Raw genomic sequence first — 17,969 nt, 5'->3', positions numbered from 1 at the left:
TTTCTCTCAGTCAGGGTTTTTACAGTGAAACCATTTTAGTAGCATATGATCCCCAAAACAAACTTAAAGGATAAGGCTGGTGTTTTTTTAATGCATTGCTTACCGTCAACAAATCCTATGAAAATAACAAAATCAACAATGCGTTTGCTCTACTCCCGTTACTTTCTGACTTCCCACGTACCGTTTTTAGCCATCAACCCGGAAGTCATTGGCTCCAATTATAAGCTAAAAACCTTGAAATACAGCTCAGAAAGATATAGTTTAAATTTTGAAAATCACTAACTGTTACCACGAAAAATCAGGCTGTTGTAGTTGTTACCAAATCAAATTCAAATGGGAACAAATTCTTCATTATGCCGGGGACAATTTTCGGTGCTACGGAACTACTTTCCTGAGATCGCAAACATGTTTACAGCCAGCTTATTAAGTTGTTTGAGGAAAAAGTCAGCTGGCTCGGTGCATCGCGATGATGAAATATGCTGCCCAGAGCAACGGCATGGCTCTTTGACGTGTTTTTAATTGTTTTTTTAATACAATGGAGTTCTGCTGGGACATGGCTTCATTGGGCACCGGCTACATGGACGAGACTTGTTGGCAAAACAAAATCATTGCTGATTTTGTTATTTTCATAGGATTTGTTGACAGTAAGAAATGCATTAAAAAACACCAGCCTTATCCTTTAAGCATCCTAGGAAATTCAAAAATTAGAGGTGGGGACTTTTTTATTATTTTCACATGCTCCTAAATTTAATTCCTGTGCTCCTAAAATTTCTAGTTTAGAATCTCCTGTACTCCTTGGGGAAAATATTACTGCAGAGCCCTGTCAGTCATGTCTTCTCTGATCCATACTTGAACCTCTATTCACCCTTCTCTCTCTGTAGCACCTCTCTTCCTTCACCTTGCATCTTCCACCTCACACCCCACCCCCAGCACTTCTCCTTCTCTTGATTCGTTCGTCTCCCAGTCACTTTTCTCTGTGGCAGCCCTGTAGAAGCAGGCTGAATAATGGATGAATGGCACAGAGCGAAAGGTGCACCCTGTTGGGTTATAGCGCTCAGCCAGGCACACCTTGGCAGCACCTTGCTAAAAATCAAGTGATTTTTAACACCTTTTCCCTATGGCCTCATTATAGGGCTTTCATTACCTACCCATTTAGTACTCTATGCCGTTATGATGAAGAGGTGGCTAGATTTTGTGCAGTGTGAATTTTATTTCCTTTACCTTTGCCCTTGGTAGGGTTTTGGGTAGCAGTTTAAGGTAATCCAACATGAGGCTGCATGCACTAGCAGATTTGCAGAGTAGAAGGAATAATTGATAGGGGTCATGCTCTAGTCTTGCCTTTGCCTGGCTCACACGCACATATACACACACATACATGTTCAATACTCGCTGCCAATGGACCGGCAGGTTGCAGTGAAGTCTGGCACTGCTCATGGTGTGTGTGTGTGTGCATGTGTGTCTTCACTGCACTTATTGAGCGGGTGTGTTGATGCCATGGGCAGAGTGTCCAGGCAGATGGCAGATCAGACCATGGCAGATTTGTCCAACCTGCGTTCCCTGCTCTTCTTCTCTTTTACATCCTCTTCCCCTTCTCCTTTAACACCTCAGGACCATGTCCCTGTGTTGTTTTTTATACCTCATATTTCTTTTAGGGAGCACCTTTTGCCAAGGAGTAGTGGTGTAGCTTTTGGCTGTTGATGCCCGCAGCTTTCCACACCTCTATATTGTCTACTTTTGTTTCCAGAAACGGCTGAGGAGCTATCTGTGAAATTGGAGCGCAAAGCTCATTTTCTCCCTCACTGACACCCATGGTCTCCTGTCAATCTGGGTTTTTGATGCTTTGCTAGTTAGTGACAGCCCCAAGGCATGGTTAAACACAGTGCCACCAAGTCTGGTGTAGTGGGGGTGTAGAATAAGCAGGCGTGTGCACACACACACACACACGCACACACCCCCTTTTTTTTTTTTTTCATCGTGCCCCAATTCCAAAAATACAATTACTTGAAAATGAAATATGCAGACATTCTACATCCCTTTTTATGGCTGGCTGCATCTATGCATAGTTCACAGAAATTGTGTGGGCATGGGCGAATGTGTATTTTGACGTATTGTAGGAGTAGTGAAAACCTTTTTTTGGTGTGTGAGCATGTTTAGAGAGGTAATAGATATTAGAATGGTAGTTTGCTTAAAGCTGGAATCGGGGACTTTTTCCAGTAATAAATTATCCATCTGGACCATGAAGTCGGGTTACACAATACCAATTGGCATTATTACTATTGTTGGAGACTGCTATTGCAATTTTAAGTAGGTTGGACGAAAGTCTGCTAATTGTAGTAGAGTAGTGTACCCAAAGAGCTTACAATTAAAATAATTTTTCAATGACTGATATTCACACTAGCAGCACACACTGTAGGCTGCTGTTACCGTCAAGTTGCAATATTTACACTATCATGAGCGATGTTATTGCCTAATTAATTACAAAAGTTACAGTCATTGAAAGTCGAATTACCTGGTCTGGGGCCATTTTTACTGGGATGGGAACTGGGAACTGTTTACTGGTGAGCTGACGGTACACGAGTGACACTGGCTTCTTTTATCTTTGATAATATAATTGATAATATAATACTTCCTTGGTTGTTTGGTTGTAATCCAAACATCATTTCAAATACTTTCCGCCACCAGAGGGGGAGACAAAGTGGGCAAATCAGGGAAATCCCGGATTTCAGCTTGAAGGCAGGTGTGGAGCTCAGCAGCAAGCGTAGGCCAAGTCTATTTCAACACCATGGGGTGGGCTCCATATCCCACATGGCTCTGCTGCAACACACGTACATGTGGGCATTAAACACACACTCACACATACACACCTGAGTGTCTGCAAAGCTTCTGAAATGTCTCTTAAGTGCCAAAAAATAGCCTTTGTTATTTTGATGGTATTTCTGTTTAATTATTATCACTATTAAAGCAAAATCAGAATTTGCACATCAACCCCTTGGATATTTAACAGTTAATCAGTATTTAACAACTCTTAAGATAAGCTAGAGACCATTCACAAATTTAGTGTTCATTTAAATTTGTGCACTGTTGTATCATTCAGTTTGCAGTTGGCATCACTTTGGCTGTTTTGTTTTTTATGTCTTTTCCCCCTCTTACAGGTACTATCTTGGTAGCAAGAAATGGACTGTATGTTCCATGGAGTTTATTTTGCGCCCTGCTTAGTCCCAGCAGGCCTTTATGTAAAAGGTAGCGGACACTAGCATTAGCCTACCGTTCTCCAGGTGGAATCAGGCCTCTGTCTGCCAAGGCTGCCGCAAGTTAACTTCCACCGCTGCCTCCTGTACTGGTTGTGTGGCTGTAAGCTGCCTAAGCCTTTCTTGTCTGCAGGAGATTAGCTTGTGCGAGAGGGATTAAGACTAGGGTGTGTGTGTGTGTGTGTTGTACAGTAGGTTGGTGGTGTCTGGCAGTCAGTGTTGGCCTGTGAGGGGTGTGTAAATAATTCCCTGTCCCTGTTATTACTATAGCCAAAGACCCAGCATGCTGCCCCAACTGGCCCCCAGGCCGCCTCTTTAGGCCTCACCGATTATGCAAAGCCCAAGACTTTGATTGGCTTTCTTTGCCCGTTTGTCTGATTTCCTTTTTTCCCCCTGCTTTCTCTACAGAATGAAGAATTGGATAAGAAGTACGCCGGCCTTTTGGAAAAGAAATGGACCTCAGTCATCAGATTACAAAAGAAGGTTTGTGTTTTTTTGGGGGTTTTTTCCCTCCCGCAAGAATGCTTGTGGGGATTGTAGTCTTGTGAATGGTCCGTGACACTAATGCTGAATCCACTATTTACACTGATTGAAAGTCTACCAAGGAATTGAAAGCATTAACCACTGCTGTTATTGTATGAGGGCCTGTTTTAAAACACACAAACTTCCACAAATTTAACCCCTCAAAAGCTTATTGAACCTACGTGTTATGAATCTATGTCCTCCCTGCCTCTATCCCGATCTAGACAATGCGTATATTTGTATGTATTTCACTTTCTGCCATAACGCTGGTCACTGTGCCTGGATGCCCCGGTCAGGTGATGGAACTTGAATCCAAACTGAATGAGGCCAAGGAGGAGATCACCCTGGGCGGGCCCGTCAGTCAGAAGCGTGACCCCAAAGAGTGGATCCCGCGCCCGCCAGAGAAGTATGCGCTGAGCGGCCACCGCAGCCCAGTCACCCGTGTCATCTTCCACCCTGTATTCAGCGTTATGGTGTCGGCTTCTGAGGACGCCACAATAAAGGTCAGTGGTGCAGGATGGTGGACACAATGGTTTGGCAATGGGTTTGTTGCAGAAATTATATTCAGATGCTGCTATGGAAATTTGGATTTGAGATGGTGTTACAACAATTCTTCCATGTCTCAGTCTTTGGTTGGAGTGAAAACCTACTTACCTGCTTTGCACATGATTTGAGACCCCTGACATATTGTACAGGTATTGACATTTTTACCCAGTGGAACATAACTAGGCTTTGCACACATTCAGCTCTCAAGTTTAAACGAAAGTACATTTCAAGGTTTCTAAAAATAAACCACACTAGGTAACGGAAAACTGAATAGTAAGCCTTATGATAAGTCTCATGATGAGCATGAGACATTTCAGTTTTCAAGGGATGAAATGGCGCTGTCATGCTTATCTGATATATCGGGTTTTAATACATTATTCACTGAAGATATGCCATTGCTCAAATTAAGTGTTATAATAAGCAGATTAAAAGCATGCACGATAAAAGATACAATTTTACTTTTTCATTATTTCAGATTATTTCCACTTAGGTAGATCAAACTTGATTTACAGTATTAAACACTGACAATCTTTCCTTGAGGAGCTTGTCTTATTTTTAAGTGTATAAGATCTAGTCACACAAGACAAGATGTTATTAACACTGAGTGTACACAACCATGACCTAGATGGTCATCGTGGTTACACGAAGGCAGACTGCTGAACTCTGTGAGAGCCATTGAAAATGCATCAGCATTCACCCAGGCTCAACCCCTCCTTTTGGCTTTATTGTCAACTGGCAGGGACCTTTTTTTTTACGACCCTGTCTCATCCTCTGACTTTCAGCGAAACATACAAGAAAGAGCACAAAAGAGGAAAAACTAGAGAGCGAGGTGCTTGGTAAAAAGCATTTCCACTGCAACATGCTTCCGCTCCCTTACTATTAATTTAGTGAGTGCCAGCCTGGCATCAGCATTACCACGCACAGCTTTTGCTCCCTCTGTTTATAGGTCTGCCTCTCTCTTCCTCTTTCCATCTATTCCCTTATCATGCTCATCATCCCTCGCTCTATTCAGCATTTGCTCTGCTGCTCTAACTCTTCTTTCAAGACACACCCAATATCCCAGTACATCAGTATAGTATCCCTAGATTCCATATATAAACTCCATATGATCTTTCTCTGGGATTTTTTTTTTTGCCGCAGCACCACCTCCACGCCTCACTTCACAATGCCAATCCTCTATTGAGCTGTTTGTTCTGTATGTTTTATTCATGAGACAATCGGAGACACATGTACATCCCCTTTTTGGCTACACCCCCACAGTAGGGATTCCTCTCCCCATTTGTCGTCCTCCCCGTCCCACCCTCCCGCTCAGCATCCTGCTTCCTCCTGCTTCATTTATCTTCCGCTTAAGCACCGGCTGCCTCACCATGACCACCCACCATCACACCCATCCATCCCTCAGGAGGAGCCAGGCCTGGGCCCAAATCTACAAATCTGCCCAGCTTTCTTACCCACTCTGTTCCTGGCCTCCTGTCCGTGGCCTGGCCTGGACTCCCTCTGTGTCCTACTTTTCTCCTCCTGAACAGCTCTGTTAAATCTTTTACTGGGGGAGCAGAACTTGCACTCAGCCCACTCTTGCGCTCTGTCACCGGCTTACTTGCTCGTCGTCTCTCCACCTCTGACATTCCAGTGAGGCTGCCTGTGTTTTGCCTCTAGTCAGAAACTCCTCCTCCTGCTATTTCTCTCCTCTCATTAGTATGCATGGTGTAATTGTCACAGGGTTTTTCTTTCTGTGCTCAAACCACTTCTTTTTCCCCCTTCTCTTCTTACTCACTCCTCTGCTTGTGTTGTCCCTCTTTCCTTTTAGTTTTTGCCATTCTCTGGCCCTCCTTCCCCCTCTTTTTTTTTTAACTTGTCCTCTCTTCTCTCGTGGCAGATCTTTGCATGGCTGGATGTTACCTTGAGGTCAGCTCTCACCCTTCACAGTATGTAAATCAGCAGGTTCTGAGAGCAGAGCTGTGCTCACTCTTGATCAGGAGAATAGACATACCAACCAGAGGCCATGTTAATTTAAACTAGGCAAAAGAGCTTGAACGGCAACTTGCCAATCGCTTACCTCAAGAGTGATGCATGCAAAGAATTTCTTCCCTTTACTTTAATTTCTTTGCTTTCCAATGACAAAGACCCAAGACATTTTTCCCTGAAAGAATGTAAATTATTCATCATCATGTAATGGGGCTAGGTTCCTTCGCAGCTGCTTAAATAATGCCCTGGGAAAGTGCCTGTGACAATTATCACTCTGATTCCATTGAGTAACATGAAACTAATGGATTATGTGTGTTTTTGATGGTGCTGTTGAACATTGTTAGATGTGTGTAGATTGTTAGATCTTGTGTAGTTCCAAACACAAACTACATTGGTCTTCTGCAGGCTAAACCCCCCCTGCATTTTGTACCTCGTGGCCATCTGCACTGTGTCTATAGCGTCCTAGGGAGGAGCCAGAAGGATTGGGGGGGAGGTGGGGGTCTCCTGTCACCGTCTGTCCGAATTCCCCCACCCCAAGAGAGGACTCAAGGAGAGCTTATCCCTCCACAACAAACCGTCTGTCTGCTTGAGAACCAGAGGAAGAACAGCTCTCCCAGGCTAGAAAATCAGACGTACTACTGTTGACTCCATGTTCTGACTGCACTCCAACTGGCAACGCCGTAGCCAGCACAATAAACTCTCTCTTGGCTTATATCAGCTGCAGCATCCTAACCCGAACCAGCATCCCAGCATTACTGCCATTAACAAAAGTAATGTGTTACGGATGCCGTAATTCGATATACAAGGGCTTGGAACTCACTGAATATGTATGGGGTGTCTGCGCTCTGAAGACAAACGTCAGTACAATAGGCTCATTTTTAGTCAGTCTGCCATTTTACCAAAATGTGAGTTGATGTGCCTCGTTGTTGTGACAGTAATATGACTTCCCTGGTTCAGCTTGGTTTTCTCTCTTTGTCTCCTCTGAGCTTGTTTTGGCTGCCAGGCTGCTCGACTAAGAAACCGGGTGACATGGGGCCACAGATGATGTGGCATTTGGGGGCTTTGCTGGGGCTTGGGAGGGATTTAATTTAAGATAAAGCTAAAGAGAGAATGTGTGTGTGTGATACAGACTGTGGTCAAGTGTATGTGTGTCTGTGTGTGATATGTAGACTGTGGTTAGGTGTGTATATCAGCAATGTTTGTATGATGTCTAATATTTAGGCTTGTCTGAGGATAATTAATGAGTTTTGTGTCTTCTGTCAGGTGTGGGACTACGAGACAGGAGACTTTGAGCGCACACTGAAGGGCCACACGGACTCCGTGCAGGACATCTCCTTCGACCAGACCGGCAAACTGCTAGCATCCTGCTCTGCAGACATGACTATCAAGCTGTGGGACTTCCAGGGCTTTGAATGCATCAGGACCATGCATGGTGAGAAGACAAAAGACTTGGCACTTTGATTTTTACAGAAGCATCCCTCCTGTTGTAGTGGATAACACCTGACCTGATGGTGCTGGATTGGTAGGACCACTTGAAATTATATTTGGCAGTGACTGCAAAGACAGCATAGTGTTGCATTTGGGATATTTAGGTGGATTCCATATTAGTGCTGTTAAGAACCCAGCTGCACAGCACAGCTGCTGCAATTTGAGTTATCTATGTGGGTATGCTTTGTTAGGGTTTCCATTTCATTGCTGTATAAATATGGGTTGGCTTGGGTTTGAACATACCTGCCACAACCCATTGAGATATAACTATTAAAATGAGAGTGCTGTTAGGTTGTGTATGGTGTAGTCACAGCTCAACTCATGGGTTATAGATGGTTGTGTGATGATTGTACGTAGGGCTCAGGTGCTACAGATGCTGTTCATTATCACATTTGATGTCGCAGGCGAGGCTCAATCCGCTCTAATTCACAGCTTCCCATGCTGAGCTTCACGGCCAATTCTGTCAAACAGGCTTCAGTGGTAGCAGTCTTGTTTCTCTTAACATCCTCCCCCAGTCTAATCCTGCAGGCGCTCGGGTCCAACTATCTTTGGAATCTATTAATTTGCAACGTTTAATAGTAAAGAGTTGGGTTTTTGGGGGGGGGGGGGGGGGGGGGGGGGGGGGAGAGAAGCCTATCTATTATTTTTCTCATCTGAGAATCTAGTTTGCTATTGGTCATGTCATCATTGAGGCAGTCCTTAGGCAGTACCCCCCCCAACACCCCCCTTTTTACAACCTAATTGCCGAGTAAATTGCAGCAGCGTATTCTACATGTGCCCTCAGGCCCTACTGATTTAGGGACCACCATAAGAGTGTTTTTTTTTTTTTTTCTCTCCTCGTTGGAACTGTCTGAAGATGACCCCCCCACCCCCACCCCCCCACCCACCACACACACACACACACACACACACACACACACACACACACACACACACACACACAGCAGCAGCACCACCACCACCAGCCAAAAACATATACAGCCTCAGCATTTGACATTTTGTTCTCCTCTTCAAAACTCTACTATAATTCCCCCAAATTGTCTGCCAGTGAAGCAGACATGAATGAATATGAATGAAATAAATAAGCCTATCCAGCCGCCAGACAAGTAGCACTCAGTCATACTTAAGTCCATGTTGGAGTTGTAAATCCTGCATTTTGTGCATGGGAGCAAACTAGTTGCCAGTCTTTTTTTTTTTTTTTTAATGGGGGTGGGAGCTGGCACACTAAGTCAGTGGGCGCTGGCACACTTCCCTCAAACAGACAGGCTGTGTTCACACTGTGCAAAAAAAACATCAAGTGCAGCGATCACTCAATCTAACGCCTTCTATTAAATTGAGCCCGCTGTCTTATTCTACGCCCCTTCCCATTCCTTTTCCCCCTCCATCCCTCTTTATACCCCTGTCTCCATTCGCTTATTTTTGTCCATCCTACTCAACCTTTCTCCCTTTTTGTTCCACTCCTCTTTTCTCCCCTTGTGTCTCCAAAAAAAATCAAACAAAAAAGAACTCATGAGACGAGCTGATTTGGTGGAGTAGATAAGTGCCGATTTGGACAGCAGTTTAATTATCCTCTTCAGCAGCAGATAGCATTTTTCTGTGTAGCTGCCACCCATTATTATAGCCTGGTGGCGCACACACACACACACACACATATATACACAGTTAAGCTGGCCTTTCAGAGCATACTTACCGTTGTCTTCATCTGTTTAGCAGCTTAAATATGTCCTTGCGTCTAGGTAATTAGGCATCTTTTATTCTCTCCGGAACAAAGTAAGCCCCAGCAAATTGGCCGCCTCACTTGTCACTTAATTGGCTAATTAGGCCCAAACCCATCTTTTTTTGGCACTGTTGGTAACTGAAGACACGTAAAAAACATGGCTGGTAAGTGAATTTTGTTTGTGACTCCTCTGTCAAATGGAAAGGTTAAAGGGACTGTGTTTCGCCGTCATTATTGATTCAAGTATTGCATTTTACACCAAGATAAAATGTCAGTTAAGTTGGGTTACTTTGCTCACAAAGCCATATATTGGTTTTTGGCTCTTGATGAGTTGTAGCCAAAATGTCATTGGCTTTTGTGTTTTTGTTTTCCAGGACATGACCACAATGTTTCGTCTGTAGCCATCATGCCTAACGGAGATCACATAGTGTCTGCCTCGAGGGACAAAACCATAAAAATGTGGGAAGTGGCAACTGGGTATGCATCTTCCATCAAAACTTTGCTCAAACCACCATGTTTCTCTTCAACACGGTATATGTTTCAGTTTTTGCATCCGTTATGACAACATAATGACACCTCTTCATCTTTCTGCCCATCAGCTACTGTGTGAAGACCTTCACAGGCCACAGGGAGTGGGTCCGTATGGTGCGGCCCAACCAGGACGGCACACTGATTGCCAGCTGCTCCAACGACCAGACGGTGCGCGTGTGGGTGGTGGCTTCCAAAGAGTGCAAGGCCGAACTGCGGGAGCACGAGCACGTGGTGGAGTGCATCTCCTGGGCACCAGAGAGCGCCCACCCCACCATCCTAGAGGCCACAGGCTCCGAGGTAAAGCGCTGATTTGACACCCTGCCATCCCCAATCCAACATCTTCCTTTCACCTAGCAAGAAGTCAGGCCAGTTGGTTTACATAGGCTACACCTACAGGGGTGGATTCACATTGGTCTGCTTATGCTGAGGTTACACTGCAGAGTTCGTTAGGAATGTTTTTTGCAATTGCCTGGTTGGGCCAGTAGTTAAGAGTTGCCTCACTGGCCCAGCAGGCAAAAATGAAAATAACCATTTTTTTTCATACATCTTCATAATTTATTACTGTAGAATGCATATTGACAGTTCTGAATATACAGAACCAAAATTACTTAAAATAAAGAACAAAAAGGACTTAATCGATAGATGTGCATACATTTTAAATGTGTGATTTTTAACAAAAATTGGCCCTTGTTCGACTTACTGTATTCACGGATAGGCCATCATAACCTACTAATAGAAACGTTTCCTTAAATCTAACCAGCAGTAACCTGATAACAACAAAACAAAGGGCAAATTCATGAAGCCAGTAAGTTACTCAGTTCATCTGTCTCGTATTAATGGAATCTGATGTGGGACTTTCAGTTCACCACGTTGCCAACATACAGAATTGCTGCTGCCAGCTCTTGCTGTGAGCATCTAGTGTGTATTTGCTGTCATTTTTGGTGGCTTTTTAAAAAAGTATGTAAGGCGGCTCAATCCTGTTTACTCAGAAATTGGTGACAAACTGTACAGGTTGTCAGCGGCCATTGGGCAATCCTTATGCTTGAGCCCTGCACTGCAAATCTCACACACAAGCAAAGGGTGGTGATATGCTCATGTGCTTTCTTGGGTAAAAGCAGGACTAGTAGGTAAACCCCTGGTTATGTACCAAACAAATAGGCATACAGAGTTTGATTTGCCCATCTGTTCACATTGTGACAAATGCTATTTGTTCACGCTATCAGATGTTCCTTTTCCACATGCATAGCCATGTTAGTGGGGCTCACACACACCAGCTCACAGGCTGACAGCCATGTGCACAGACCAGAGCTTGAAATGAAGAGTGTATGCATGTATACACACAGTGTCAGCAGTGCCATGGCCTAGGGTCAGCCCAGACTCCCTCCCCATGCCTTGTGATCAAGTGTGTCCAATTCCAGCCTCTTCCAATTAAACAATATTTGTCCTCGCAGCAAAAGCCCCACCCTGGTGCAATGAAAAAGAGTGTTCCTCTTGCACAGAAGCTGTCTTTGATGTTCTTTTATTTCTCAACTGCCCCTGTGTTTAAACATGCACAATAAGTGGTAGATGATAGCCAGGTAAAGGGACTGATAGAATTGTTGAACTTGGACAGATCTCAAGCCAGAGGGAAAGCTGCTGACAGACAAATGTTTGCACATGTGCACTCACATTAGCTGCCAGAAAAGTAAAACTGACTGGTGCACACACACTCCCAGGTATTTTGGTTGTTCTGCTGCTTCGAAGATGTCAACTTGTCGTTCATTTAGCAGAACATGTTCAGGTAGAGTGATTGCAGGATTTCTACAGACATCATTTACACTAAAACAGTTTACAGACCAAAGCAGAGAAATGCAGCTCATTTAAGATTCTGTTGTTAGTGCTTAGATGCACCTGCCAGCCTAGCTGTTTGAACATGCCCTCCCCTGATGCAGTCAAAACTATTAGGCATGTAATGACTTTTGTTTCCAGTGTGCCTATTACACAAACCCACACAGTGGGAGGTGGATGCTTTGTTTGGTTAGCACCCAAGAAAAAAAATTGTCATTTTGCGGACAAAAGAAATGGAGCAGAAATATGTATAAAATAAAATCTTAACACTGCACAATTTGTTTTATAACAGTGTTCAGTAATGATAATCTATTGACTGTTATACAGACTTGAAGTCTGCCTTTTTTTACAGCCGGTTTAGTTGCTCCAGAACGTTGTCTGGCACCAGTGATTAGAGTGTCCCACACTTGAAAACATCCTTGCAAGTGTAGCCCATCTCCTGATGTGGTGATGCTATCATTCTTAGTATTCTGTTGGTTGTCTAATTTGCTTATGGTGATGCATGGTCTGTCAAAGGAAAAGCATCAATCAAGACACTGTATTCACTGCAGACACAGATAGCTGGTTTATAAAGAACCTGCCATGGTCTTCAGGAGAATTGAAGATCGATCAAGTGTCAAAAACGGCTTTATATTTGACAACTTGTGCATCCTGGACATGATCATCTACAGTCAGGTCCAGAATTATTGGCACCCTACAAGCTGCACAAAAAATAATGCAGAAAATAACAATTACTGAGACATTTTGTAATCCTGCACTGGTATCCTCTTCCGAAAACAGTTTTTTTTAAAAACTTATATTTATGTATTTTTTTAAGTAATTACGTGATTTGTGATGATCAACAACCATCAATCATATGTATTTGAATAAAAGTACAGTATTTTCTATGTCTATATTCAATGTTTGAAGGGTGCCAATAACTCAGGACCTGACTGTACTTCATAATGCCGTATGCAAAAAGTAATAATTGCATTTATGCTGTATTGGTTTTGCCTCATTTTTTTTTTTGCGTCAGATTTGAAGTTGAACTCATTGTATTTTCCCCTTTTGTACATACTACCAGATCAAGAAGAGTGGCAAGCCAGGCCCCTTCCTGCTGTCTGGCTCCAGAGACAAAACCATCAAGATGTGGGATGTTAGCATTGGCATGTGCCTTATGACGCTGGTGAGTAGTGTATAAAATTATCCCATATCAGCTAATCCACCATTTCAGTGCAGCTGATGGCCTAAAAGCAAAGTTTTTCTGATTTTTTTTTTTTTTGTAAAATATCTAATCTGAAAACAGTTACATCACTGAAATGAATTGGGTTGCAATTGGCCTGAGCAATAGCCTTTACCAATCTGTCACACAGGTTGGCCACGACAACTGGGTGCGCGGGGTGCTCGTTCACCCTGGAGGCAAGTTCATTGTGACTTGTGCAGATGACAAGACCCTAAGGATCTGGGACTACAAGAACAAGCGCTGCATGAAGACCCTGTGTGCCCACGAACACTTTGTTACCTCTCTGGGTAAGCAGCTCCTCCACCCGACTCCACTGCATTTTCAGGGAGGAAAAAAAAAAAGCTCCAGCCTTTTCTTTGTTTTACCACTTGGTCTCCTGAGGAAGATAGGAACCTCCCTATTCCACCCTCAGGTAGATTTTACTAGGAGTTCCTCTTAGTGAAGCAGGGGTTGTGCAAATCCGCCTTAGAGAAAGGTTGAGTGCTGGTAGAGGGAAGGAGCCCCAGCGTCTCCAACGGCGATTTGTTCAGCGTCCTGGGGGTTGCTGGCAGCTGGGGGTTTAAGAGGTAGACAAACGCTCCAGGATTTTCCCACCTCCCCCCTCCCCATATCTGCGGCTTTTTAGCAGATCAAGGCTTGGGAACTCTCTTGAGGAGGCTTCCTAGTTCTCCAGCCAGCTTTCCTTGGCAAGCCGTTTGAAACCCAGTCCTCTTAAATCCTGCCCCAACCAGAGAGGGGATATTGCCATAAGCTATTGATGTGATGAATTCTGGAGCTGTTTGGAAAAGACAAAGCACCTTTTGTTTAAGATCTCTGAAAAAACGTGTTGTTTTTCCCCTCTCAATGTATTGTGTCGTATGCACATACAATACCAAGTGCTTTGCCCCACTTCTGAACCTTCCCAAATTAAACTGTTTAAGAGTTGCATTGCCATTGTGCTTCTGAAAATGCTTTATAACATTAGTTGGTTAATGTTCTTAAATGTGATGCGCAATAGTAGAGATGCATCGACTCCTTTGCCATCTTCAGTGTAAGCAGTTTGTTTCCTTTACTTTTGCTTTGTCATGATACCTTTTGTCTGTTTCTTCCTCAGATTTCCACAAGGCTGCTCCCTACGTGGTCACTGGGAGTGTAGATCAAACAGTAAAAGTGTGGGAGTGCCGCTGATTTGGACCTTGGAGGATTGGACCACCATCCCAATTACCCAAGCGCTCCTCTGGACCCCGACTCCCCTCCTGCCATCCTACCCCCCCACCTTCCTCCTTCATTCCAACCCCCCACCCAAACCCCACCCACACATCTTCATCTCCTCCGGCTGCACTCACCCACCATGGTTATTTACCCATTGCGCTCTCTGGTCCAATAACTATTGTCCTTCTATGTAAATTATTCCTGGATGTAGATCGAGCTATTAAATGTTACACAAAAAAGTATTCTTGCATGGTAATCCAAAATTGTATACTGTAAATTTACATAACGTTGTCTAGAAGTACCATAGGTTTAACACGGGGCTGGCCGTCTGTCACGCAGCCTTACCGACCAACCGAAGGCAGATGTTTTTGACTGGGTGTAAAATGTAGGGCACTAAAAACCGATAATTTAAGAAATGACAGTGTCTTTATGTGTAAGATTTATTTTTGTCTATTTTTTTATTTAGGATTTTTTTTTTTTTTCTCTGTTATTTCTCTTCTCCTTTCACTGTCGTAGTCTGTTGGTGCCTAGCTTGGTGAACTTTTGAGAGAGGAAAGGCAAGAAAAGGAAAAGTGTAATCCCCTAATGGAGATATGATTGTCTGTGGGGCTTTGTTATTGGAATAATCTGTAGCTTCGTAACATCACTTCTGAAGTGTGCATACCATTTCTCTTCATGTGGAACTAGATAATATTTTAATGGCTGTATATACGAATGTTTCAAACTGTTGTCTTTGGACCTTGGGGGGTGAAAAACAGCTTTGTACTCTTGTCATGGTGGTACATCCTAAATGAGCAGGAAACCACTGCTAGGCTTTAGATAAATTATCCCATTAATAAATTCTGCTTTGCAGTCAAGAATCAAATGTTGAAATGTTTTCCACTGGCATTCTGGATAGCCGTGCGAAGCTATACTTCAGATGCCCAATTTAGCGAGCATGTAGGCTTAATTTTGGTGTGGCTGGAAGCGCGAGGTGTTCCTACCTTGGATGCTGCCCCCTATCTGTTTGGCTGTTGCTGTCGGAGAGCGCCGCAGCTTTCAGTAGCACCCGGGCCCTGGCAGACTTCAGGGATTACCTCCTCTAATCTCTAGCACTTGATAAGGACCTTAGGTGTGTCTCCCTTTGTGAGATGGTGCACTATGATGTTGCAGGTCAGACTTCTGTTGAGCTGATTCCTCTCTCTGTCTCTAGTCTCCTGACTGATCAGTTCCTGGAAAGGTTTTACCTTCTGTGTACCACAGGAATTATGTAAAGTCAATAGATGCTTGGTTGTCCCATGTGGCGCCTCTGTAGGCTACAAACACAAGGGCAGACAAGCTGTAGCCTTGCATGAAATACACCAGTCAAAGAGAAACAAAGGCATGACAAGGAGTCAAAGTGAGCCCCCTGGGTTTGATATCTGGGATGTGCAAAGATCTCTAATTACTGAGGGGTTAAATATATGTTCTGCATAATAAAAATGGTTTTGAGTAACAAATCAGTTTTCTGTGAAAATATGAAATGTAAAATTAGCTTAAGGAGAGATGTGGCGAAATGTGTATCATCGCCCAAAAGGATGAACTGGATTGTAATTCAGGAATAGTGAGGAAATGCTAGCAGCAGACGAAGTGACTGTGTAGACTGTTCTCTGCAGAGCGGTCTGATGCTGAGGTTGGCTTTTATTGTAAAGGGCTCTTCACCGTGAAAGGCAGCGCAGCTCCCCTGCCGCAGATCAGCCGTGGCTTTGGTTCTGGACCGGACAGGGTTTGTGCATGGGAGCGCGCGAAAGCCTGAGCAGTGAGGATCTCTACAGGCAAACCCCGCAGACCGTCTCACACATGTACAAATGTCTCCTGAGTGGCTTTCTTCAGATGTTCATTTTTGGATCTGGAATTTGGAAAACAGGAAGATTTTTGGAGATAATGGAAAATTGTTATCCAGTCCTTACTATAGAAACCAACCATTCCATTCCCCTTGGAGGAAAGAAAAATGGAACATCTTGCTTCTAACTCTGTGGCTGGCAAGACGATTCATTTATCTTGCACATCCCTGCTTTCATTAGATCTTTGGTCCTTTCCGATCAAAGACGAGACACAAATTTAAAGACGGATGTTGATAAATGCATTAAACGGACATCAATTTTTGATTAGCCTTTTCATTCCGATGCAGTTCTTTGATAATAAAGAATTCCACTGCTTAACTGATCTTCTTATCTAGCTTCTTTGCCAAGTTTTCCTGTTCCTGTGTGTACTGGATGTGGCTATCTGCTGCTCAACCTCCTGCTAGTGGCTAGTGTGACCTAATGTGACCTGTTGATCTAGCACTGCTGCATGTAAACCTGGACCAGAGGAAGAGCTGTCTGGTGGGGCCAATAGGTTCACGCTGATGTTGTTAGTACAGCAGAACAATAACTCTTTCCATGCATCGTGTCACTGACTCGATGCTAATTGGTCTGATTGGCGAGTAGGCAGGTGTGCGTACTGTATGTTGTGCACTGAGCCGATTCCTTTGGTTTTTTTACCAGAAAGACTCCCCTACCAGACAGGTCGGCTGGCTTGATGATCTCGGACAGCTCTGTGATGTGGTTGTAGAAAGACTGGTTGTGTGTTTGTGTGTGATGCTATTTGAAGGAGGCCAGACCTTCAGATTAGCTGCCTCCTTCTGTAAATGTGATGGGATTGCGGCAGACTAGGATGTCCCAAAGGAGACCCCCCAACCCCACCCACCCACCTCCCTCCCTCTTCCCTCCTCCTTCAGGGAATACCACTGATGTCTCCCTTTGGTGCCCCCATACAAACGTCTGTTTTCTACAAGCTGTCATAACTTCCTAGTCAGAGACTGTGGGTGGAGAATCGGCACTGATTCTATTATTCCCTTTACCGGTCCCTTGTAGTACACCTTGGCATGGTAATGAAAATGCCAAGGTGTTAAATGTTTTAGCTGAAGCCAAAAATGGAGAGAGTTCTTAGTACAATCTGGTTTAGCTTGAGAATTCAGACTCCTCAGACTCTTTTTGTGTCTTGTTGGTACAAGACGAAGTGACTGACCTTTGGAAAATGATGCTTCTCCCCTTTGCAATTGGCTGACTTCAGGATTACACTATCACACACCAACTCTAAACCAGGCCATAAAATGGAAATTGCTCTTGACTGTCATTTAAAAAAAAAAAAAAAAAACACAGCTTGCCCTTCCTTGTTTTAGGCAAGGAAGATGGTTTAATCAAATGTCAGGATGATGTTTCCTGTAAAGAGTGGGTGAAAAAGCCACAACGCAGCCTGGTGCCCTGTTGAAGAAATCCCTTTTGCCATTCGCAGGTCCCAAGCAATCCCTATGCTGCACTGGCTCGGCCGCAAAGGGACTGACAGACAAGCCCGGCCTGTCTGTGGGTCCTCCCGCCGGCCGGAGGTCCACCTGTCTGCTGTAACCTGCCTTGTGAATAGATTGAGGGCTTCAGACTTCACAAGCTCGAACAGGAGTTCATGTTTTCGCTACTATGGTCTCACTCTTCACACAGCAAACTGTTAACAATATATCTGGATGTCATTATTGTTTGCGACATAATAAAAGAAAACTCTGCAGCTTTGTTGTCCTTGTCATTTGTTTGGGGTTGTTTAGATGGGTGGTTTATTTATGCAGTAGTGTGTATTTGGCCACGCGGCATTATAGTCTTGACAAGCTACAGTACATAATAGTGATTTATAGTTTTGAACATGGGTGTAATAGATGTGAATT

At 43.9% G+C, this 17,969-nt stretch overlaps 1 protein-coding gene across 1 annotated transcript in view; it reads left to right on the top strand.

Annotated features, from left to right (window-relative positions):
• LOC139664335 (lissencephaly-1 homolog A) overlaps positions 1 to 17,815 on the top strand; it is a 38,295-nt gene extending 20,480 nt beyond the window's left edge. Inside the window, exons 4-11 of the mRNA XM_071543125.1 lie at positions 3,657 to 3,731; positions 4,067 to 4,273; positions 7,545 to 7,713; positions 9,861 to 9,963; positions 10,086 to 10,314; positions 12,908 to 13,009; positions 13,197 to 13,353; positions 14,160 to 17,815. Coding sequence (XP_071399226.1) covers positions 3,657 to 3,731; positions 4,067 to 4,273; positions 7,545 to 7,713; positions 9,861 to 9,963; positions 10,086 to 10,314; positions 12,908 to 13,009; positions 13,197 to 13,353; positions 14,160 to 14,233 — 1,116 coding nt within the window. The 3' untranslated portion in view covers positions 14,234 to 17,815. The remainder of the gene's footprint in view (positions 1 to 3,656; positions 3,732 to 4,066; positions 4,274 to 7,544; positions 7,714 to 9,860; positions 9,964 to 10,085; positions 10,315 to 12,907; positions 13,010 to 13,196; positions 13,354 to 14,159) is intronic.
• The last annotated feature ends 154 nt before the right edge of the window (positions 17,816 to 17,969 follow it).

This window comes from Centroberyx affinis, unplaced genomic scaffold (genome assembly GCF_046629955.1).
Source record: "Centroberyx affinis isolate AG114_WGS23_722 - 3 ecotype Tasmania unplaced genomic scaffold, CSIRO-AGI_Caff_v1 ptg004231l_1, whole genome shotgun sequence".
Classification (NCBI taxonomy): domain Eukaryota; kingdom Metazoa; phylum Chordata; class Actinopteri; order Beryciformes; family Berycidae; genus Centroberyx; species Centroberyx affinis.
Note: the sequence above shows the minus strand (reverse complement) of the source record. Positions and strands in the feature narration are given on the sequence as shown.